The sequence below is a fragment of the Nannospalax galili genome, unplaced genomic scaffold (genome assembly GCF_000622305.1).
Source record: "Nannospalax galili isolate Female #2095 unplaced genomic scaffold, S.galili_v1.0 scaffold312, whole genome shotgun sequence".
In the NCBI taxonomy this organism is placed as follows: Eukaryota; Metazoa; Chordata; class Mammalia; order Rodentia; family Spalacidae; genus Nannospalax; species Nannospalax galili.
Window position 1 is genome coordinate 4,349,240 of NW_008335967.1, and position 23,075 is coordinate 4,372,314.

At 42.6% G+C, this 23,075-nt stretch overlaps 1 protein-coding gene across 9 annotated transcripts in view; it reads left to right on the forward strand.

The window, feature by feature from the left end:
• Positions 1-1,901: 1,901 nt before the first annotated feature.
• Srpk2 (SRSF protein kinase 2) overlaps positions 1,902-23,075 on the forward strand; it is a 239,211-nt gene continuing 218,037 nt past the window's right edge. For 3 of the 9 annotated variants that reach the window (XM_017797549.2, XM_008830746.3, XM_029562342.1), the window contains exons 1-2: positions 1,902-2,043; positions 2,592-2,646. In XM_017797549.2, coding sequence (XP_017653038.1) covers positions 1,917-2,043; positions 2,592-2,646 — 182 coding nt within the window. In that variant the 5' untranslated portion in view covers positions 1,902-1,916. Of the gene's footprint in view, positions 2,044-2,358; positions 2,504-2,591; positions 2,647-23,075 lie in introns of those variants that run through there. The other 6 variants (XM_017797550.2, XM_029562343.1, XM_029562344.1 and 3 more) reach the window with 4 other exon arrangements.

Here is a 23,075-nt window from a genome sequence, read left to right on the forward strand (position 1 = left end):
TTTGTTTTGTTTTGTTCTGTTTTGTTTTGAGACAGGGTCTCACTATGTAGCCCTGACTGATCCAGAACTTGCTATGTAGATCAGGCTAACCTTGAACTCATGGAGATCCACTTGCCTCTGCCTCCCAAGTGCTGGGACTACAGGCATGAGACACCACACCAGGGTAAGACTACTTTTTAAGGGATGGAAAGATGGGTCAGTGGTTAAGAGCACTGGTTGCTCTTGCAGAGGACCTGGGTTCGATTCCCAGCACTCACATGGCACTAATGACTGTCTTAACTCCAGTTCCAGGGGATCCAACATCCTCTTCTGACCTCCAAGGGCATTGCATGACATGGGTGCACTTACATATATGCAAACAATGAATTCATACACATAAAATAAAAATAATAAACAAAATATTTTAAAAGACTACTTTTTGAATACAAAGGTGGAAAGTATCCTTTCCATAGAAAAATGATTGAATGTAACATCATCAATAACAGAATAAACTGACATATATCTTCATGCACTGAGATGGACACACACCATTAATGTAGGGTACTTGAGAAATTATTTAACTTGAATGCAATACTGGGAAAACAAAATACAAATTGAGGAACATTCTGCAAAAGAGAACCAGATTCTTTGAAAACAGTTAATGTTGCCAGGTTTGGTGGTTCATGCCTGAAATTCTAGGGCTTGAGAAACTCAGGCAGGAGGATTGCTGCAAATTTGAAGCTAGCCTGGGCTACAATGTGAAACAGTAAAGAAAAAGAAGTCTTAAAAACAAAGCAAATAAAGCTGGGTGTGGTGGTGCACACCTGTAGTCCCAGCACTTGGGAGGCAGAGGCAGGCGGATCTCTGTGAGTTCAAGGCCAGCCTGGTCTACATAGTGAGTTCCAGGACAGCTGGGGCTACAGGGAGACCCTGCTTCAAAAAGACAAAAACAAACAAACAAACAAACAAAAAAGCAAACAAACAATTACTCTAAATGCACTTAAAAAGACAGGGGCACTGACTGCAATGAGGAAGCAGCTGAGATTGGAAAAAAAAAAAGTCAGCAGAGGGGTTTTATCCGGATATTTTGGAAATGGGAATATGGCTTGCCAAATACAATGAATAGTATTAGATTTTGAGTGATAACATTTAGATTAGTAGGAAAATACCTTTATTTCTAGTAGCTATGGATTGAACTGCTTAGGGATCAAGGGTAATAGTGTCTGCGAAGAATTGAATGATTCAGCAAAATAAACCATGTACACACAGAGTGACTGGAGAAACGTTAAAAACTAGTGAATGTGAGTTAATAGTGCCGTTCACTGTATTTTTCTGGCATCCTTTCTGTAGGTTTGATATTTTTGAAAATAAAAAAAAATCGAGAAAGTAAAAATCTCTTCAAAGTCTAAGCAGTCTTTCTTGAGTTTATCATCTTTAGAGTATGATTAGCCACTTTATGAGTTAAGGATACAGTTGTAACCAAGGAGGAACTGAATGTTCAGAACACGTATCTTTCAAAGTTACTGTAGTCATTCAGAGACAAGCGAACACTGTGGTTATTAACTATGTGTCATTCAGCTTGATTCTTTGGTAGTCTGATAAGGGTGAGAAGAGGAACCAGCCAGGTCTGAATAGGGACCCTGGCTCGTCGAACCTGTTTAGGGCTGTTTCCCCATTGTAGGACGAAGAAAAATAACTGCTTGGCATGATCGTTTAAATTCTCATGATATTTAGAAATCTGGGCTTCGCGTGCAAAAGCTTCCTTTCAATGCAATGTTAATCTTTTCCTTCATTAACCTCAAGCAGTCCTGTGGGAGTAGGTAAAGGGGAGAGAGGAAATCACGTCTCCAAGGTCACACAGCCACTCAAGGACCCAGGTTTCCCGGCTTTGGTCTTGCGCCCTTTCCACGCCTGCGGGAGCACGGGAAGTGGCGCTCATGGGGATGCAAGGATGTAGAAGAGCAAAAGGAGAGAAGAGGCCGCGGGAAGAGAGGTGGTGTGAGACCCGCGAGGGCGCGGGCCAAGGAAGGACGCATGGAAAGGCTGGCTGCGCGACCGGCCGGGGTGCGGAGCGGAGGCCGTGGCTGGGGGAGGGAGGGTCACTCCCGCAGGCGGGTGTCCGGAGGCGTACAGTCTGGGCCATCTGCAGGGCGCATGCAGGAGACGGAGGCTGTGGCGCTCCCGAGGCCGTAGGCACACACCCGCAGGCGGCACACACCAGCCGGCAGCCGAGGCTCTGCACAGGTGGGCGGGCCCGCGGGAGCTGCGCGGTGTAGGGCGCTGTGGGGTCCGGGGTCTCGACCCCCGCCCGCAGGGGGGGAGGGGGCGGGGCGGGGCCGCGGGGGCGGGTCCCATTGGCCCCCGCTGGGGAGGTGGCCGCGGCGGCGCAGGCGCGGTTCCCACCTCCTCAGCCGGCCAAGCGAGCAGAGGCTGCATCCCAGCTCCCGGGCTGTAGCGTCGCCGCCGCCTCCGCCGCCAAGCCCCCCGCCCCGCTTCCGCCGCGTCGGAATGAGCTCCAGGAAAGGTGAGCGGCGCGCGGCCGCCCCGGGCCCCGCCTCGCGGTGCGCAAGCCGGCCCGCCCGACCGTTAATGTGTGTCTCCTCTCTCCTCAGTGCTGGCCATTCAGGCCCGAAAGCGGAGGCCGAAAAGAGAGAAACATTCGAAAAAGTGAGTCCGCGCGGCGCTTGGCCCCGACCCCGGCCCCGCCCACCCCTCCGGGGCCGAGCAGGCGAGTCTCCCGGTCTCTCAACCCCGGGTCTCCCGGGACGCGGTGTCGGCTGTGCGCGCCCCGGGCGGGGGAGGGGGGAAATGGGGGAGGGGCGCGCGGCCGCGGGTTCCGGGGTGGAGACCCGGCCCGGAGGCCTGTGAGCGGCTGCTTGCGCGCTCCTGCCCGGCGCCCCTGCCCCTGCTCCGTCCTGCCCTGCCGGGTGCAGGCTCCCCACTCGCACCTGGGCTGCGAGAGCCGGTGCGCCGCCGAGTCGGTCCTGACTCGTACCCAGTTGCAGGTCCAGTGGTTCGGTCTCGGGTGTGTTCCTGGCTTTAGTTCAACTCCCGGACCCGCGCGTTTCTGCGCTCAGGCTTTTCATTCAAAACTTTCTGTTTGGGTCGAGCGTTACTTGGGGGCCGTGGCTGCGCGGGGTCTCTGACTGCGGTGGGCGTGTGCGCAGGCTGCGCCTTGTGCCCGGGACCTGGGCGGTCGGCTTGTGATATTTAAAGTGTGCCAGCGCCAGCTACTTCCAGCCTGGCGGTGCAGCCCAGTGCGGCGGCCGCTGCCGGAGAAGCTTTTCCTGGAGAGCTGCTCCGAGGCGGCACAGCGCCGCCGCGTGTTCCTTTTTCCTCCTTCTCTCGGCCTTTGCCACCAGTTGTATACGTCTTTGCTCTGATTGGCTTCTTCGTTCTTTTGCTCAAGAATCGGTGTGATACCTTTCGTGCTATGGACAACGACAGTTCAGAACCGCCTTTAATAAAATCGTGAAACATTTGTCCGTCTCTTTCCTTTGCGGATGGGGGATGGGGACCCTCCTCCCCCGCTCGCTTAGGTTTTTTTTTCTTTTCGTTCTTTTTGGCTTTTGTCACTGCCTAGCGAAGTTCCCTTATATTGGTGACATCCAGGAAGACTGGTAGTCATTGCTCGTGTGAAACAGTCACGACTGGATTGTCCTCATTTAAAATTGAACAACAACTTGAAAGTATTAGTAGAACTTCATAAGATGTATCTATCTAAAAATCCATTCTTAACCAGGTAAAGGATTTGGAAGAACTGGAAGGTAAAAATTAGATATGAACTTGCTTTAATTTTTTTTCTTTTTATTATTACCTTTTGTTTGCGTGTGTTTGGGTGCCCCGACGCCACAGCTTGTGTGGAGGCTTTAAAAATCTTCAGGAATCATCTGGCCTTCCATGTGCGACCTAGGGATCGAGTTCTGGTTGTCAGGCAACCAGAACTGCTAAAATATCAAAATTCAATGGGCTTCTGATAGTTTAAAATGCTTTTTAAGAATTAGTGCTATATTTTCAGGCTCATCAGAACTTTAAATTTGAGATTTCCTTTGTTGAACCTATGAAATTTAGGGGAGTGTTTGGGTCTAATCATACCTCTCAGTTCCATGGAGTTCATTATGGAGTTGAGAAAGCATAACCCTACTTTTTAGGATAACTCTGTGGAGTAGTTGAAGGGATAAAACAGTTAATGATGAAATGAATTGGATTGGTGTGCAAATGGTTATTAAGAAGAGCCCAGCTCAAAAAATAACTGAGGCAATACTAGTATTTTGCTTAATTCTTTCGAATCAAGACATTATTTAAAATAATTACTGGCTATAATTATTCATGTATTCAACATGTATTTGTAAGGCCTTTGAAGATAGTGGGAGAGCTTTGAGTGAGACAGTGTATTTTATGAAACTTAAATTCTGTGGAAGTTTGGAGAGAGCCAAGAAGAAATCAGATAGTGCTAAGGGAGAAAGCATGGGCAGCTTAAGTGATACTAATGGTAGATGACATGTTTCCTGTGCCAGTCATTGCTCACATGCATTTATATACAGTGCTTCCTGTGAAGTAGGTGCTGCTGTTACCATTTTACAGATGGAGGAATGGTGGCACAGTAAATACCCTGCTCAACTGGAACCAGAATCTATCTCAACTCTGAGGAGGTGACATTTGGGCACAAACTAGAAGGTGGAGGGGAGGGAGAAGGCTGGGCTGTCTGAGGAACCCAAAGGTCAGTGTGACTGAGTCATACAGAGATGGAGATGAGGCAGGTATCAAACATGTAGGGCTGTGTAGATCATTGGAGGCTTATTTCTGGGAAGGACAGGGTGTCCTTCCTTTTTTTAAGCCCATTGGCTGATTGTGGGGATGGAGGTAGGAATGGAAAGAGAGCTGGCCTGTGATAATAGTATATGAGAAATGTACTATTGGCAACTTGGCTCCAAGTCCAAGGTATGACACTGGAGAGAAGGGACTTGAGGGTGGTGGTCTTGAGGTCTTCCTCATTTTACAGACAGCTCTGACAGGCTAAAGTCACATAGCTTGGTTGGATCAACATTCAGGTGTCCCAATGCCTAGTTTTTGCTTAAGTCTCAAGATGAGGAAAAGAATTTCTAGGTCTAATTTTATAAACTATAGTAGTGACTGCCAAACTTTAGTGATATGACTGTGTAGGCTTAACTTAATGTAGTGTGTTCTACTTTTGCCATTATTGTTACATGCAAACTTGGTTTTCATCAGTTTTGGCTCATTTAGTTCTGTAAACATTTATGGATTGAACTGTTTCCTAGATGCGACTCACTCTCTCTCTCTCTCTCTCTCTCTCTCTCTCTCTCTCTCTCTCTCCGTGTGTGTGTGTGTGTGTGTGTGTGTGTGTGTGTTTGTTTAATATAGTCCAGACTGGTCTCAGAATTGAGGTCCTCCTGCCTCTGCCTCCAGACTGCATTGCATGTCTGGACCACTGTGCCATGGTCAGGAATATTATATCCTTAATTGAGTCAAACTTCAATCTTTTTAGGTTGTTCCAGTGAGTGTACTTTGCTTATCATTTTACTGCTTTGAGAGTACAGGCAGCAGGGAATTATTATGCTGTTGTTCAGTCGTGAAATTTATTTACTCAATATATAGCTCAGTCTGCTTTTGAACTCACAATTCTTCTGCCTCAGCCTGACAGGTGTGTGTACCCATCACATTCCAGTCAATCATAAATTTTCTGAATTAGCTGTATCTTCATAGTTGAGGATAGATTTTTGCCTTAGGGCATTTGTATATGTAGGTAATTAAAAAAAATGTTTCTTAAGGTCAGGCATGGTGGCACATGCCTTTAATTGCAGCACTTGTAAGGTAGAGGCAGGTGGATGATATCTGTAAGATCAAGGCTATCCTGGTCTACATAGCAAGTCCCAGGCCAAGTAGGACTACAGGGAGACCCTGTCCAAAAAAGGAAAAGAAAATAAAAAGTGGAAAAGCAATTTTTTTTTGAGATGGTTTTATGTAATCTAGGCTGGCTTCAGACTCACTGTGTTGTCAGTTTTGACCTTGAAGCCCTCCCTGCACCTTCTGATTGCTGGAATTAGTATTACACCATTGTATCTGGCTTGTAGATAATTTTTTATTTTCTTTTTTTGAGACAGTGTCTCACTGCCTCAAACTCACAGAGATCTACCTGCTTCTGTATCCTGGGTGCTGGGATCAAAGGCATATACCACTATACCTAAAGTAAAATATTAAAATTTTAATTAAATTATTAAATCTAAATTAATTTATGCATATGAGTGTTTGTCTACATCTATGTAGGTGTACCACTTGCATGCAGTGTCCACAGAAGCCAGAAGAGGGAAGAGGGCATTGGATCCCCTGAAACTGGAGTTTCAGATGGTTGTTAGCTACCATGTGAATGTTGGGAACCAAACTTGGGTCATCTGTAAGAGCAGTCAGTGCTCTTAATCACTGAGCCATCTCTCCAAACCTTCCCCCTAATACCCTATGGTAAAGTATATTTTTTGTGTATGTGTGTTTTGTCTACATGTATGTAAGTGCACCAGTGTCGTGCAGTGCCTGTGGATTGGATTCTCTGGTACTAGAGCTTTGGATGGTTGTTAACCACCATGTGGGTGCTGGGAGCCAAACCTGGGTCCTCTGCAAGACCAGCTGGTGTCTTAACCTCGGAGTCATCTCTGTAGCCGGAATAAATTTTTTTTTTTTGAGACACCATTTACTGTAGCCCCAGTTGAGTTGAAATATACTATGTAGACCAAGTTGGTGTTGAACTTAAAGAGAGCCACCTGCCTTTGCCTCTGCTTCCCAAGTGCTGGGGCTAAAGGCATGTGCCACCATGCCCCATATAGTAAAGTATTTTTAAGGTCTCTGTGTTTTTTTTTTTTTTTTTTTCTGGTGGTGGTGGGGGCTGGGCTGAAATCCCAGAGCGTCATGAATGCTAGACATATGCTCTACTACTGACTACATGTCCAGCCACATAGCTTTTTTATTGGGACATAACTTATAAACTGTAAACTTTTATCTTTTAGATTACTGGGTGTGATAGTACCCTTCTGTAGACTCAACTACTTGCGGAGGCCAACGCAGGAGAATTTCTTGATCCCAGAAGTTTGAGATCATTCTGGTCAGAAGGGAGATCTGCTTTTAAAAAACATGGTTTTACCTGGGCATGGTGGTGCACGCCCCTAGTCCCAGCACTTGGGAGGCAGAGGCAGGCGGATCTCTGTGAGTTCAAGGCCAGCCTTGTCTACGTAGTGAGTTCCAGGATAGCTTGGGCTATAGGGAGACCCTGTCTCAAAAAGACCAAAAATAAACCTTATTTTTACACCCAGGATTACTAACTTTTTTTGTTGTTGTTGCCAGGTGTGATGGCACATGCTTTTAATCCCCAGGTAGAAACAGGCAGATCTCTGTGAGGTAGAGGCCAGCTTGGTCTACATACCAAGTTATAGGCCAACTCTGGCTACAGGGTCCCCCGTCTCCAAAAAATTCAACAAAAAACTGCACATGTGTTTTATTTCTAATATTTTGGTGCTATAGATGGAACCCAGGGCTTCACTCATGCTGATTTGTGGTTTCTTCACACAAAATATTGTAGCCATAACTATATTGCCAGTATATGACTTTGTCTTAGATTGCTTTCATTTAATGTGTTTTCAAGGTTCATCTCATGTTCTAAGAAGAATGTATTAGCGTTTCATTCTTTTATATTGCCAAGTAGCAGTCCATTATATTGATGGAGGTTCTCCCCCCCCCATTTTCCTATTACTGGGCATTTGGTTTGTTTCTGATTTGGGACTCTAAATGTGTGTTTAAACTTTAAAATTTGAAACTGTTAATTTGAAATACCTTGACTCAGAAGTAGTTTAAAAAATACTAGAGTTGCATTTAAAAAAAGGGGGGGGGTTGGAGAGATGGCTCAGTGGTTAAGAACACTGATTGTTCTTATAGAAGACCTGGGTTTGAATCCCAGCACCCACATGGCAGCTAACAACTGTCCATAACTCCAGTTTTAGGGGCTCTGACAGCTGCTTCTGTCCTCTGCAGACATTGCATAACACAGGTGTACTTACCTACAGGCAGGCAATACATGCATATACATAAAAATAATAAAATATTAAAAAAAATACTAGAGTTGCTTATGTACGCTTTATTCAACCCTGTTCCACAAAACCTTGTGGGCTGCTATCCATGACTTTATGTGAGTGCTGGGGATCCTTGGGTTTTTGTGCTTGCATAGTTATCATCCCAGCCTGTACAAAATTATGTATGTGTGTATGTATGTGTTTTAAGTGTTTTGCCTGCATGTATGTGTATGTGCACTACATACGTGCCTGGTGTTCAAGGTGTTCATAGAAAGCATCAGATCCCCTAGAACTGGAGTTACGGGTGTTTGTGAGCTGCCATGTGCATGCTGGGAATGGAACCTGGGTCCTCTGCAAGAGCAGCCAATGTTCTTAACTCCCAAGCCATCTTTTCAGTCCCACAAAATATGTTGAACTCAAAAACTACTTTGGAGCTGGACTAGCCTTTTTGGGAGGCTGAGGAATGAGGATGTATTTGAGATCAGCTGAGGCTTCGTAATGACACATTGTTTCAAAACAAGCAATCAAATGACAGAAAAGCACTTGGATTTACTAGTTTTTACATGCATTCTTTCTGCTGTATAGTGGTAACATTCTGCTCAATATAAGCAGCAATGCAGAACTATTTCATCATTGCAGAGTTCCTTCTTGTTACTATTTATTAGTTACACCCCCTTCTCAACTCAGTCCCTGGTAAGCAAGCACTGGTCATTTTAAGACTTGAGAATGTATATAAACAAAATTATGGGCTGGAGAGATGGCTTAGCGGTTAAGAGCACTGACTGCTCTTGCAGAGGACCTGGGTTCAATTCCCAGCACCCACATGGCGGCTATGGACCGTCCTTAACTCCAGTTCCAGAGGAATCCGAAGCCTGCTTCTGACCTCCGAGGCGTTGCATGACACGGTGCACTCACATACATGCAGGCAATACACTCATACACATCAAATAAAAATAATAAAATATTTAAAAAACCCAAAATTATACAGTACCAGTATGTCTTCTGACATTGAGGTTTATTCATGATATTGCCAGCAAGTCATCTCTTTTTTTTTTTTTTTTTTTTTTTTTTTGATGTTGGGAATGAAAACAAGGGTTCAAGGGTTCAGGCTAGAGGAAGCATTGTACTAGTTAGCAGTGGTAGTATCTCTCCCTCCCTCCCTCCTTTCCTCTCTCCCTCCCTCCCTCCTTTTCTCTCTCCCTCCCTTCCTTCTCCCTCTCCCTCTCTCCCTCCCTCCCCCTCTCCCCCCCATCCCCACCAGATCTGGCCTGGAAATCACTATGTAGACCAGGCTCGCCTTGAACTCACAGAGATCCACCTGATTCTGCCTCCTGAGTGCTGGCCTGGCCTCTCTTTTATTTTATTATTTTTTTTAGTTTATTTATATTTTATGTGTATGAGTGTTTTTCATACATGTAAGTGCACCTGTGTTGTGCAGTGTCCATGGGGGTCAGAAGAGGGCATCAGATCCCCTGGAACTGGAGTTATGGATGGTTGTTAGTCACCTTTTGGGTGCAGGGAACTGAACCTGGATCATTTGCAAGAACAGCCAGTTCTCTTAACCGCTGAATTATCTCTCCAGCCCCCATTTTATTTTTGAGTTAATTATAAAATTTTATGGAAAAGCAGCTTATTAATTCACTGTTCTTTTGAGACAGGGTCTCATATAGCCTAGGCTGACCTTGAACTTGCTAAAGCTGAGGGTGGCCTTGAATTCTTTTTTAGCATATTTTTTATTTTTATTTTATGTGTATGTGTTTATTGCCTGCATGTATGTAAGTTCTCCCATGTTGTGTAATGCACACAGATGACAGAAGAGGCTGTAGGATCCCCTGGAACTGGAGTTACAGACAGTTGTTAGCGGCCATGTGAGTGCTGGGATTCGAACCCCAGTGTTCTGCAAGAACAGCCATTGTTCTTAACTGCTGAGCCATCTCTCCAGCCCTGGCTGTGAATTCTTGATCTTCCTGTTTCCAGCTTTGAAGTGCTTGGCTTATTAATTCATTTGGGTAGTTCCCAGTTTTTGTCTTTTACAAATAAAACAGCTAGACATTGGTGCATAGGTTTTTGTGTGACTATAAGTTCATTTCTATAGGATAAATATCTAGGAGTACAGATGCTGGAGGAGTTTTGTTTATACAAAGTCAGCAACTTGGCCTTTTGGTGCCTTTCCCCTTTTCAGTTTAAATTAAATTTAGTTTGTCTGCGTGCATGTGGGCGTGGGGGCATGCTGAGGCCAAAGGACAATGTCAGGTGTAGTTCCTTAGGATCCATTTACCTTGATTTTGAGACAAGGTCTCTCAGTGGCCTGGAGCTTTCCCAGTAGGCTAGCTGGACTGGGTGAGCCCCAGGATCCTCTTGTCTTTATCCTCAGTGCTAGGATTATAAAGTACACTATCACCCCTGGCTTTTTGACCTGTAGGTATTGCGAACCAAACTCATGTTCTCATGCTTGCAAAGTAAGCACTTTACAAACTGAATTGTCTCCCCAGCCCTTAAATTTACCTTAAAAATTTTTATTAGATACATATTTTTCTTTTAAATCTTATTATATTGATTTTTTTGTGGGTGCTTGTGTACCATGGCACTTGTCTGGAGGCCAGAGGACAACTTGCAGAAGTCAGTTTTCTCTTTCTACCATGTTTCCCAAGGATCGAACACAGGTTGTTGGCAACAAGCACTGAGCCATCTGTCAAATCTCAGATTTACTTTTTTTTTTCTTTTTTAAAAATATTATTATTGGGCTGGGTGTGGTGTTACACACCTTTAATCCCAGTAGAGACAGGCTCTGAGTTCCAGGCCAAACAGCAATTTTACCCTTTGAGCCATCCTGCTCACCTTAAATTTACCTTTGTTTTTTTTTGAGGTAGGGTCTCACTATGTTCTGGCTAGCCTGGAACTCACTATGTAGACCAGGCTGGCCTAGATCTCACAGAGATCTGCCTGCCTCTATCCCCCACCCTCTGGAATTACCATACCGCCCCGGCTACCAAGATTGTTTTTGCCTAGGTTGTTTCTCTCTTGGCTGTTATGAATAGTGCTGCAGTAAACACTGGAAGTCAGATGATACCCAGGGGTGGAATTGCTGGATCATATAGTAAGTAGTTTTATTCTCATATTTTGAGGACTCTCCAAACTGTTTTCTGTACCTATACTAACATTCCCACAGGGTGCAGGGTTTCCCTTTTTCTTCACATCTTTGCCAGCATTTATTATTTTTTTTTTCTTTTTCTGAAGGGCTTATGTACCCCCAGCTGGTCTTGAATACTTGATTACACTTCTATTTCATAAGTGGTGGAATTACAAGTGTGTGCCACCATGCTCAGCCTAAATTTGTGTGTGTGTGTGTGTACACATGTGCTTGCCCATGGGGACACGTGGAGGCCAGAGGTTGACATTGGGATATCTTCCCTAATTGTTTCTTCACCTTATTTTTTTCAGATAGGCTCTCTTCCTGAACCTGGAGCTCACCTTTTCAGCTAAACTGACCAACAAGTGCCCCAGGATCTACCTGTCCACCTCTCTTAACCCCCTTGATACTGGGTTTATAGACCCGTGCCATGTCCAGCTTTTTATGAGTGCTGGGGACTCTGAACTCAGGTCCTCATGTTAAGGTCATTTCCCTAGCCCTTAACTGTGATGCTAGGGATTGAACTCAGGCTGTATGCATATTGGATACTTGCTCTACCTCTTATCCCTCCAAACTTTGATAAAAGTCATTCTTAGTCAAGTGGTTTTGATTTCTATTTCCCCAATTATTAGTGATATTGAACATTTGTTCACCTACCTGTTGACTCTGTATCTTCTGAGAAATGTCTGTTTCTTTTTTTGTATTTTTTAAAAACATTTAAAAATTTTATGTGTCTGAGTGTATTGCCTGTGTGTATATAAGTGCACCCATGCCATTCAGTACCCATGGAGGTCAAAAGAGAGCGTTGGATCTCCTGGACAATTGTTAGTTGCCATGTGGGAGGGCATTAATCTCACCTGCCCTATGTGTCTTTTATGCCAGTACCATATATTGGAGAAAATTTTGAAGTCAGTGTAATGCTTCCTCTTTGGCTTTACTCAAAATGGCTTGGGCTGTTTGGAATTTTTTTTGCAGTTCTGAACAAATTTTAAGATTGTTTTTCTAAGGTTTTTGAAGAACGCCATTGTTATTTTTATAGGGCTTGTACTGAAACTTAACTCACTTTGGGTAGTATGTATATACTAACAATATTGCCTCTTCAATCCATGAATATAGAATATCTTTTAGTGATGTCCTCTGTCTTTCCTGTTTCTCTGCATTATGTCTATGACCTGTGATGATGGGATTCTTGCTGTGTCTTCTGGGCTTATCATTTCTATTTGTGAACAGAATTTTTTAACCATCCTTTTTAACTTTATTGTTGCTTATCTGTTTCTTATATGGGTCCTGTTTGCTGTAGAAAATTATAGGCATGGAACTGGTGGCATTGGGTAAGTCAGATGAGGTAATACTGGAATGTACCGGTTCAAGTTTATGTCCTTACTGGGTAAGTCGCAGAACTCTCCTACAGTATTAAACATAAGCTTGCTCATGAGCCCATAATTTTGGAGGTCTTTTTTTTGGGGGGGGGTCTTTTTGAGATGGGGTCTCCCTGTAGCCCCAGCTGTGCTGGAACTCACTGTGTAGACCAGGCTGGCCTTGAACTCACAGAGATCCGCCTGCCTCTGCCTCCTGAGTGCTGGGATTAAAGCTGTGCGCCACCACGCCAGGCGGACCTCTTTTTTTTTTAAAATATTTATTTTATGTATATGAGTATATTGCCTGCATGTAGGTAAGTGCACCCGTGTCATGCAGTGCCCTTAGAGGACAGAAGAGGCCATTGGATCTCCTGGAACTGGAGTTACGGACAGTTGTTAGGTACCATGTGGGTGCTGGGATTTGAACCCGGGTCTTCTGCAAGAACAACCAGTGTTCTTAACCACTGAGCCATCTCTCCAGCCCTAATTTTGGACCTCTTATGGAGGATGATCATCAATTTTTGTGACAACTTGTTGTGTTACACAGTTGTTTGTTCAACAAATGTTTGCTTATCAACTATATAGTTAAATACAATAAATATATATGAAACAAATGTAGCGTTAGGCAGTATATTGGATGTAAGAAAGACTAAGGAAAATAAAACCCAATTTTAACCGTCAAGAGAGACTGTCTTATAAACAGAACATTCCAAGGCAGTGTGATGAGCACTTTAAAATTTAGGTACAGACGAGACTGGAGAGATGGCTCAATGGTTGCTCTTGGAGAGGACCCAGGTTTGGTTCCTAGCACTTACATGGCTGCTGTCTATCTCCAGTTCCAAGGGGATCTGAAACCCTCTTCTTGCCTGTGTGGGTATTTGTATGCACAGGTATACTACGTGCAGGCAAAACATTCATACACATAAAAAGAAAAAAATAGATATAGTGGTGCTTACCTTGATTATGGGAGATTTCAGAAAGAGACATTATTCTTTTAATATCTTTTTGTTTTAAATGGTAAAATATGGTCATGGTAGAAAAGTTGCCGTGTGTTTGAAAGTCAAAGACAGCTTGTGGGAGTTGGTTTTTATCCTTCTGTGTGGGTCCTGGGGATTGAACTGAGGTTATCAAGCTTGGTGGTAAGGGCATTTACCTCCTGAGCCATCTCACTGGCCAGTAACTACTTAAAAAAAGATTTATTTTTATTATTTTTAATAATGTGATATGCATGTATCTGTGTGGGTATGTGCATATAAGTGCAGGTGTCCGTGGAGGCCAGAGGTGTCAGATCCCCTGGAGCTGCAGTTACAGGTGGTTGTGAGCCACCCAACATGGGTGTTGGGAACTGAACTCAGGTCTTCTGCAAGAGCAGTGTGGGCTTTTAACTGCTGAGCCATCTTTCCAGCCCCCAGTAACTACTTTTTTGATATATGTTATCAGTTTAGTTTTGTCTGTTGAACTTCACATAAATAAAACACAGAATATACTCTTATGTCTGACTTTTTTCCCTCAGTCTGTGAGACTTGTCCATATTACATGGACAAAGTAGTACCATTAATTATTCATTTTTATTGCCTTCCATTGAATAAATATGCCACAGTTTTCTTATTCTATTAATTATGGGCATATTTTATAGTCTTATTAAATGAGCCTCGGTACTTTTAAAGTAAAAAGTCTTTATAAAGTGTTTTTCCTACTGTGTACATCTTTATCTTACTGATGTATAGATTTCATTTGTAGTTCTTTGTTAGATATATTATGGGTATGATTTTCAATATATTATGAATATAGTTTTGTATATAAAAATAGGAGAGTGCTCTAATTGGGTTTTGAGGAACCAGTAGCGGTAATAACTACATGCAGTAAGAGAAGACAGGGCTGAGTCCTCCCGCAGAAGCTGAACTGAGTGGGTGTCAGCTTATGGAGATACACAATGGCATATCTGTAGTCATGGAGGTTGGAGTGCAGGGTGGGGTAAGCAGTGAGTGGGGGTGCTGATGAGGTCACACAAGGAAGTAGGGAGCACAAGAGGGACAGATTGACATTTCAGAAAAATTCTTCTCATTAAGTACAGTGGGACTTATCGGCCAGGAGCGTCACTGGAGTCCTCATAAGACTTGAGACTGATGGGTCCTGAGGTGGTAGAATTCATGGTAGTTCATGTCTAGTGCAATGAGAGAAGAGAGTGGGAAGGTCTGGGATGAATCCTGTGTCTCTGAATTAGCTAAATTTTGTGGGCAAGTCTCACAGAGTAAAGGAAAAAGCCAGACAGAAGAGTATATTCTGTATGATTTTATTTATATGAAGTTCAAGAACAGACAAAGCTAATTGATAACGATACACATCAAAAAAGTAGTTACTGACCAGTAAAAATTGTGAATGATGGGACTAGCTAGAGAGATGGCTCAGCCGTTAAGAGCACTAGTGACTACTCTTGCAGAAACCTGGGTCCAATTCCCAGCATCCATATGGTAGCTAACAATCATCCATAACTCCAATTTCAGGGGAATCCAGTGCCCTCTTTGCCCTCTCTGGGCATTGGCACTACATAGGTGCACTTACGTACATGCAGGCAACACACTCATACACAAAAAAATAAAAATAAAATATTAAAAAAATTATGGATGATGTAGTTATGTCTCACTATAGAGATTGTACAGAGTGCTTGGGGAAAATTAGTGATGGTTTTCCTGGACTCTTGTAGGCTTTTTTGTGATTTTCAGGTAGACCATCAGTGCTTCCAGCTGGAGCACTGGAATGAGCCAAGCTTGGGAGACGTACTCAGAGTTGGCAGGTAGCTAGCTGATGGGAGGTACTGACTGAAGAAAAGGCTGTATGGGGAGACTAGGTTACAGAAGGGGGCCGTAGAGAAGTGAGAACTAGGAGGAAGTTGTTTCACAGAGTCTCATCTTGTTACTTGTGTCTGCAGACTTTTTGGAGGGCTATTCTAGAATATTATTTACTTATGGTATTTTCAGGTCCTCACAGTTTTCACGTGTCACTTGGTTTAGAATAATGCTGAATTTGTAGATCTTGAAAATACATTTAAAAATTACCTTCTTTCTTGGTTTAAAAAATAACATGTAGCATCTTCAGAAAACATAGAAATATATGAACAAGGGGCTGGAGAGATGGCTCAGCGGTTAAAAGCACTGACAGCTCTTGCAGAGGACCTGGTTCAATTCCCAGCACCCACATGGCGGCTATGAACTGTCCTTAACTCCAGTTCCAGGGGAATCTGAAGCCCTCTTCTGACCTCCGTGGCACTGCCTGACATGGGTGCACTCACATACATGCAGGCAATACACTCATATACATTAAAACAAAACAAAACAAATATGAACAAAACCTAGAAATTGGTATTTTTCCAGCAAGTAAATTAAGCATAAATAGAACATTTTACATTTATTAAACACACACACATACATACATACATACACACATTTGTGTGTTTGTGTTTTCATGTGTTTGGGTACACATGTGTGGGTACATGTGCACGTGGAGAGCAGAGACACCTTAGATCTTGTTCCATAGGAGCTGTCTACCTGTTTTTGAGACAGTGTCTTCCACTGGCCTGGAACTTACCAAGTAGGCTAGACTGACTGACCAGTGAACTCCAGGGATCCTCCACTTTCTTCTTCCCCAGCACTGGACTTGTAAGCATGTGCCACCGCTTGAGACTTTTTCTAAACATGGATTCTGGGGTTTAAATTTAGGCACTTGTGCTTGTTTGCTTACTAACTGAACTATTCCATCAGAATATATATTTTGATGTATTTCTTTCTGGCCTACCCCCATCCTTGTGCTTTTTATTATCCCTCTTTCCCTCCCTCCCCTTCCTTCTGTTCCCCCATCCTTGAGCTTTTTTTCTGTCCCTTCCCCTACCTTCCCTTCCCTTTTCCTTTCCCCTTCCCTTTCTTTCCTTCCTTCCCTTTCTTCCTTAGCCCTGGCTGGCTTAGATGTGGTACGAAGATCAGGCTGTCCTTGCACTCACCATATCCGGCTTTTGAGCTCTTAGTTTTGGTAGATAAATCTTACAATGTATGTGTAGATGTTTTGCCACATGCGTTTGAATTAAATTCATGTTGAATATCTTTGTAGTAAGATATGTTTATCTTTAAAATTATTAACTAGGGTGTATGGTCACTGATGGGCATAGCACTGCCCATGCTTTAGTGGATGGCCTTTCAGTCATGTGCTTATGGGCAGCACTGATTGGTCTCAATAGATTGTTAAAAAAAAAAAGGACATGAAGTTGGGGGGTAGGAATTGGAAAATTGAGAAGGAGTTGGAGATGGATATGATAAAAATAAGTGTACACATGCATAAAATTCTCAAATAATAAGTAAAAACATTCTATATATAAAGTTTTAGGTTATAAAACCCCTCTCCACAAAATAAAACAAAAATCATCTTTTCTAATATTCAGTACAGCAAATATATTCAGTGACTATTCATGTAACTTGAAATTTTTCTTTTTTTTTTTTCCTGTTTAAAACTATCAAATAGGCCGGGCATGGTGGTGCATGCCTTTAATCCCAGTACTGGGGAGGCAGAGGCAGGCGGATCTCTGTGAGTTCAAGGCCAGCCTGGTCTACATAGTGAGTTCCAGCACAGCTGGGGCTACAGGGAGACCCTGTCTCAAAAATACCAAAAAAAAACCCCTCAAAAAACAAAAAACCCAAAAAACTATTAAATAATTCTATAGTGTCACGTAATAGGAGAGATGGCTCAGCAGTTAAGAATACTTATTACTTGTATTAGTCACTTTTCTGTTGCTGTGATAGAAACACTGACCCAAGCAATTTATATAAGGAAGAGTTTGAGCTTACAGTTCCAGGGAATTTACAGTCCGTCATGGCAGGGAGGCATGGTGGCTGGAGGTGGCTGGAGCAGGAGCAACAGAAGCTAAACTCTCACATCATCACGCAGACACAGGAAGCAAGAGGGCAACTGGAGATCTGGCAAGGCTTAAGAACTCTCTAAGCCCACTCCCAGTGACGTGCTTCCTCCAAGATAGCCACACCTTCTAAAACCTCCCAAAACAGCACCATCACCTGGGGACAAAATGTCCAAACACTTGGAGCCTATGAGGGACATTTTCATTCAAACCAGCACATTGCTCTTCCAGATGTTTTATGTTTGGTTCCCAGTACCTTTGTCAGGTGGCTTACAACTGACTGTAACTCCAGCTCCAAGGAATCTGACACCATCTTCTGGCTTCTTCAGGCACCCACACACATGGCAGAACACAGACACACACACACGTAAATAAAAATAAATCTTTTAAAAATGTAAACTATTGCTATGGTTTAAAAATTAATACTTTGCTCTACTATACAATTTTTTGTATATCTTAAAAAATGATTTTATGTGTATGAGTGTTTTCCCTGTATGTATGTATGGGCACACATGCATGCCTAGTTCCCAAGGAGGCCAGAAGAGGATATCTGATCCCCTAGAACTGGGGTTATGGACAGTTATAAGCTGTCATGTAGGTGTTGGGATCCTCTATAAGAGCAGCAAGTGCTCTTAACCACTGAGCCATCTCTCTAGCCCTTTTGTTTTGTGCATGAGAGTTTTTAAGTCAGGATCTTTCATTGTGAAATTTAAAAGTAAGTAAGAGGGACTGGACAGATGGCTCAGCAGTTAGGAGCACTGGCTGTTCTTGCAGAGGACCCAGGTTTGATTCCCAGCACCCACATGGCAGCTAACAACCCTCTGTAACTCCACTTCCAGGGTATCCAGTGCCCCCTCTGACCTCCGCAGGCATTGCATGTCAGGCAATACACTCATATATAAAATAAAAACAGCAACAAAAATGAATGAGTGTAGGGACAAAAGGGGACAGCTGGATGATAGAGTGTGTTAAACTTGGGTGTGTTGTAGCACACAACTCACCTTAGCTGGACATTATTTTTATTGTATGCATATGAGTGTATATCAGATAAATACTGATTTATCTTCATGCATATGATTTAGTGGTCTTTATTTTATGTATATGAGTGTATTGCCTGCATGTATATAAGTGTATCTGTGTCATGCAGTGCCCGTGGAGGTCAGAAGGGGGCATTGGATTTCTTGGAACTAGAGTTATAGATGGTTGTTAGCTGCCATGTGGGTCTAGGAACTGAACCTGGGTCCTCTGCAAGAGCTCTTGCCTGGCTCTTAACCATTGAGCCATCTCTCTAGCCCCGATTTAGTGGTCTTTAAAACTGCCAGTTTGTAGGAGGACAAACCATGCTGGGACTGATATAAAAAGATAAAGTTTATAGTCCTTAGGAAGATTATTTTTTCTCTAATATATTTTTATTGAATTTTTGTGCATTTCATACAATACATCTTAATCATATTTGGACTCCCCTAATCTGCACCCCCATAGTGCCCCCACCACCAGATTTCATGCATTTTTTTTTTTATCATATATGTTAAGGCCTAATGAGTCAAATTTGTGACCCCAGATGTCCCTCAGTGTGAGTTCATCCACTGGAACCTGGTCAGCCTTTTCTAGCATTGCTCCCTTAAAGAGGACTGACTCTTCCTCACCCAGCAATGATCAGCTGCCAATAGTTTAGGAAGATTATTTTAAGAGCCTTACTTTTGAACTCTTTGCTAGGAGGAAAAAAAAATGTGTTTGTGTATTCTTCACTAATGCATAAGAGATTCCTGTTTCTTGATAATCCTTAATGTGTACCTGGATGCTTCTTTTGGTCACCAGGTATGCTGGATAGCTTTAGTGTCAACTTGACATACCTGGGTTGAGGGTCTCAATTTGGGAATTGCCTCTATTGGACTGGCCTGTGGCCATGTCTGAGGGGCATATTCTTGATGAGTGATGTGGGAGGGCCCAGCCGACTGTGGGTGGTGCCACCCCTAGGCAGGTGGGCTTGTGTTGCATAAGAAAGCAGGCTGAGCAGGGGCCAGGGGAACAAGCCAGTGAGCAGTGTTCCTCCATGGCCTGTGCTCCAGCTCCTGCCTCCAGGTTCCTGCCCTGAGTTCCTTCTACCTTGGGCTCTTTGATGAACTGTGACTCGGTAGATGTAGGATAAATAAACCTTTTCCTCCCCAAGTTGGTATTGGTCAGAGTGTTTTGTCACAGCAGTGAAGAGACAAAGAAACCAGGTACACTTTTTGCTTCTGGCATTCAGGGCACAGAAGAGGATTCCACTGTTTCTGTAGCCAGTTGGCTCTTGTGTAGGAATTTTTACTCTCCTGATTATTTTAAATTCTAGACTATCTCATTGATAGTTTTTTTTTTTTTTTTTTTTTTTGGCCTTTTTGAGACAGGGTCTCCCTGTAGCCCCAGCTGTCCTGGAATTCACTATGTAGACCAGGCTGGCCTTGAACTCACAGAGATCCGCCTGCCTCTGCCTCCCGAGTACTGGGATTAAAGGCGTGTGTCACCACGCCTGGCCATTGATAGTTCTTTTTAGAGGGAGATGGGTTATTATGTGTTTATCTTTAAGAAATGTTATAGAATGTTAATTGCATAGTTAATGTAAGATTGACTACTTCTTTCACAGTTGAAATATGCTCCATATGGCAGTAGATCTGAGGGTACATGCAGTGACTTTAGAGAGCACACACTTGTACTTGTGTATTTAAACAACTTTCCTTGCTAATAAAGAATGCTGCTTGTTTGAGATGGGTTCTCCTATAACCTCAGTTTGCCCCAACTCGTTATATAGCCAAGACTGACCTTGAAGGGTGAGAGAATTGTGAGATGTTATTTTTGTGTATGTATATTTATGTACACGTATGTGGTAGAAATGGGATAAGAGATTCTTTTTCATAGGAAAAGTTAATGTATAGGAAGACAGTTTTTAAAAGATACCATGTTTATCCACTTTAAAATCCTCATCATTTTATGTTTGTTATTATTTTAAGCTGTATATATTTTTAAGTTTATGTGTATGATTGTTTGCTTACATTTGTGTAAGTGCACTTTATGCGTGCCCACAGAGGCCAGAAGAGGGCATTGGATCCCCTAGAACTGAAGTTTATGTTTATTTTTTTTAAATCGATACAAAGAAATTTATGTTTTTTAAAAACTGATACATAGATACATAAATATTGTACATAATGGAGTGTCATGTAATTCTTTGAGGAAAGGTGCTGTGTAACCCAGGCTGGCCTGGGACTAGATATATAGCTGATGGTTACCTTGAACTCCTGATCCTCCTGCTTTCAGTCTCCAGAAAGCTGGGAATTACAGGTTTGCACCATCAAGTTTGGCCATTTAATGTTTTGACACATATGTGTATACATTATATAGCATTTAATAAATCAAGTGCTGGAGTAGGACCCTAGGCAAGTATCCTGCCATTGAGCTATAACCCTAGTGCTATGATTTCCTCTATGGTGAAAACTTTCAAAATCCTTCCTTTAGCTTTTTGAAATGTATAGTCTATCTATAGTCAACTAAAAACTAGCTTTTTTTTTTTTTTTTAGAGATTTAAAAAAAGTTTTTTGATTTATTTTTAGTGTATGTATATGAATGTTTTGCCTATAAGGGCACTACATGTGTTGTCCATGGAGGCCAGAAGGGGGTGTTGGATCCCTGGAACTGGAGTTATGGAAGGTTCTTAACTGTCATGTGGATGCTAGGAACTGAACCTAGGTCCTCTGCAAGAGCAGCCAGTCCTTTTAACCACTGAGCTGTCTCTCCACCCTTAGGTAATTTATTTAGATATTTCAAGGCTCAATTCTTCATCCTAAGATATTACTTAATAAAATCTTTATCTTCTGTGTGGCTTATCATATATGCCCAGTAAGTGGCATCCATTATTTTTATAGTGTTTCTGTTGTATTTTAGGAATCTTTTAAAAAATATTTTATTTTTATTTTATGTGTATGAGTGTAGTGCCTGCATGTGTGTCAGTGCACTCGTGTTGTGCATTGCCACGGAGGTCAGAAGAGGGCTTCGGATTCCCCTGGAACTGGAGTTAAGGAAGGTTTGTAGCTGCCATGTGGGTGCTGGGAATCGAACCCGGGTCCTCTGCAAGAGCAATCAGTGCTCCTAACTGCAGACCCGTCTCTCTAGCCCGTATTTTAGGAATTTTCAGAATGGCAGAAAAAGGAAAGGTTTAGAATTGTGGTACAATTTTTTTTTTAATTTTTAAAACTTTATTTTAAAATTTTAATAAATTTTCAGATTTCTACTAAAAATTTGTAGTTAATTGAGCATCTCAATAAAAAGAACCATTTAATGCTCACATAAATTAGTAAGCCTAAATGACATCACTAATTTTCACTAACAAATACATTCCTTATAAGCTTAAACACATCTACTGAACAAATAGACTTTAACATTGTGTCAGTAATCAACAATTTTATAAAAGGTCAATGTAAGGCTAGACGTGGTGTTGCATGCCTTAATCTGAGCATGTGGGAGGAGGCAGGGGCAGGTAGATTTCTGTAAGTTAAAGGCCAGCCTGGTCTATACAGAGAGTTCTAGGTCATCCAGGCCAGTGCTACTTAGTAAGATCCTGAAATGCTATGAGATAGCACAGTGCAGCCAGCTCAGAGAGAGCTTGCCACTGGATGTCACTATGCTGACCCAACTTCAAAAGCAGAGAACCAGTATACATGTAGAAATATCTTTTCATTTCTAGGAAAGTAGCTGACAGTTCATTATTTCCACCCACAGATTTCATAGACTGAAGAGTACTATCAAACTTTCTAGGAGTTCTCTACTTTCTTGTATATCTCTGGTGGAAAGTGTAAGTAGCATGAGGTTAGCATAAGCTAGAAATATTTTTTGGTTGCTCTCAGTCACTTTTATCAGAATCCAAGCACTGTAAAGACTCCAGATATTCCTTCCCTAAAGGGTCTGTACAACACATGAATTCCATTCTAATCTTGAATGTAAAGCTATGTTCCTCTTTGCCTCATGTCAGTGGACCACAGCATCCTTTTAATCTTTTATTTGAACGATAATACTCCACTAGCCAGATATTCACGTGGACATCATCATCAGGTCTTGCATAAAGTTCTGACTGAATCAAGTCAAAAAGTTTATTTTATCCATCTTCATCTTTACAATCTAAAAGTTGTTCCTTTAGCTTTTAAATTGCAGGACTCCCTGGGAAAAGTTTAGCTGCTCTTTCAACCTTGTATTTTGCTCTTCCATCAGTAACATCGTTTTTACAAAGCAATTCCGCAGTCTTCAGCACAAGGTCTTTTTGTGTTGGGTTTAATTCTACTGAATGCTTGTAATGTTCAGCTGCTTTGTCTGTATTTTCTTTTACTTCATAAAGAAGACCCCAATATCTATGAGCTTTAGGGTCCCTTCTTGCACATTAATATATGTAGATATGTGTTTTTTTTTTTTTTTTTAGCAAGATCATCTCCTTTAGCTTCATAATACAGCTTGGCAAAATAGAATCCTTTTATTGATTTCTCTCATGGCGATGGGGTGGAGCCCTGCACAGAGACCATGTACTGCTCCATGTCACCTTGCTTGCCTCACCTAACTCCCGGAGAGCGAGGCTGGCTCTGTGGCCCACAGTGGCCGCAGTCTCCAGGAACTGAGTG